Genomic DNA, 1,280 nt, shown 5'->3' with positions numbered 1-1,280 from the left:
TGTGCCCGTGACCAACGTTGTCAAAAGCGCCAACGACGTCCAGGAAAACCTGGATTAATTTAAATTAGAAGGTCCCGAGCCATCTTCTTTTCAGAAGTCTCTTGTCATGATGGAGTCCTAAGTATCGAATCTGTTCAACAGTCATTAGTGGAGTATTTAGAAAGGATACTGTAGGACAGGAGGGTAGAGGTTTACGAGGAGAATAAAGGTGATCTGAGGGGCTTTGTCAGGATTTATTTTGATTCTCCAGTTTTGACACCATTCTTCAATAAATGTTATGTGTGCCTGTAGTGTTTGTGATGCATTAGTTCGGTCGTTGTTTACAGAAAGTATACATGTGTCATCAGCGTATGTTGTTTGGACTGTGATAGGGTGGGTTGGAATGTCAGCTGTATAAACCGTATAAAGAATGGGACCTAAGATACTACCTTGAGGAACACCGGTGGACTGAGAAAAGAGAGATGAGTAGGCTAGGTTATGATTAACTTTAAAGGTTCTATCAGAGTGATAGGAGAGGATTATAAGAAAATATGAAGGGGGTAGGAATTGACGAAGTTTATAGAGCATACCTGGATGGATGGCCTACTGTGGCAAAGAGGCTTGGTACAGGTTTCCAACCCATTCTATATTCAGTGGAAAGTTCCACATTTTTTTCTATTATTCTATGAGAAAACGAATAATAGACTGTGAAGCAGTTCTATGGAGACAACATGTCCACAAATTTATTTTCATTTTCAATAGTATTCTTCCCGTTTGCATCACAAACCATTTTCAACAATTTCTGTATAATTTCTTGTTTGATGGTTGTACAGAGTACAAATGCACTGTTATGTATGAAAATTAACAAATATTGTTATAATGTACACAGGTCCTCTGCAGTTCCCACATTGCATGGAAGCCGACGGAGAATGACAACATTCCCGCTCAGGCAATTCAAGTTGGAAGAACTTCTACTGGCGAACCTTTGTACATTGGCAGAACAATTGTCAACGGATTCATGACGCCAGGAAAGGTAATTGTGTTTATCATTTACTACAGAAAGAAAACTATTTTAATCTTATCTATTAAAAAAGTGGCGGTATCATCTTTTAGATAACAACATATTTTCCATTTCATTATTTCTATTCTAAGGCTGTACTCAAATATGAATTTTTACACCATGATCAATAAAATATACTATATTATATTAAACATAGTATGTGAATATATTTTACCCCATAGGTAAATAAAATTACTGGTTTTTAATTCTAGAATAAATTATTTACTAAGCCATTATTATA

General features: G+C 36.0%; 1 protein-coding gene across 1 annotated transcript in view; it reads left to right on the top strand.

The window, feature by feature from the left end:
* LOC106691472 (uncharacterized) overlaps window positions 1-1,280 on the top strand; it is an 11,346-nt gene that overhangs the window by 9,220 nt on the left and 846 nt on the right. Inside the window, exon 3 of the mRNA XM_014437251.2 lies at window positions 869-1,012. Coding sequence (XP_014292737.1) covers window positions 869-1,012 — 144 coding nt within the window. The remainder of the gene's footprint in view (window positions 1-868; window positions 1,013-1,280) is intronic.

Source organism: Halyomorpha halys, unplaced genomic scaffold (genome assembly GCF_000696795.3).
Source record: "Halyomorpha halys isolate HHAL.00 unplaced genomic scaffold, Hhal_1.1 Scaffold2385.1, whole genome shotgun sequence".
Classification (NCBI taxonomy): Eukaryota; Metazoa; Arthropoda; class Insecta; order Hemiptera; family Pentatomidae; genus Halyomorpha; species Halyomorpha halys.
This window is presented reverse-complemented; position numbering and strand designations above follow the sequence as displayed.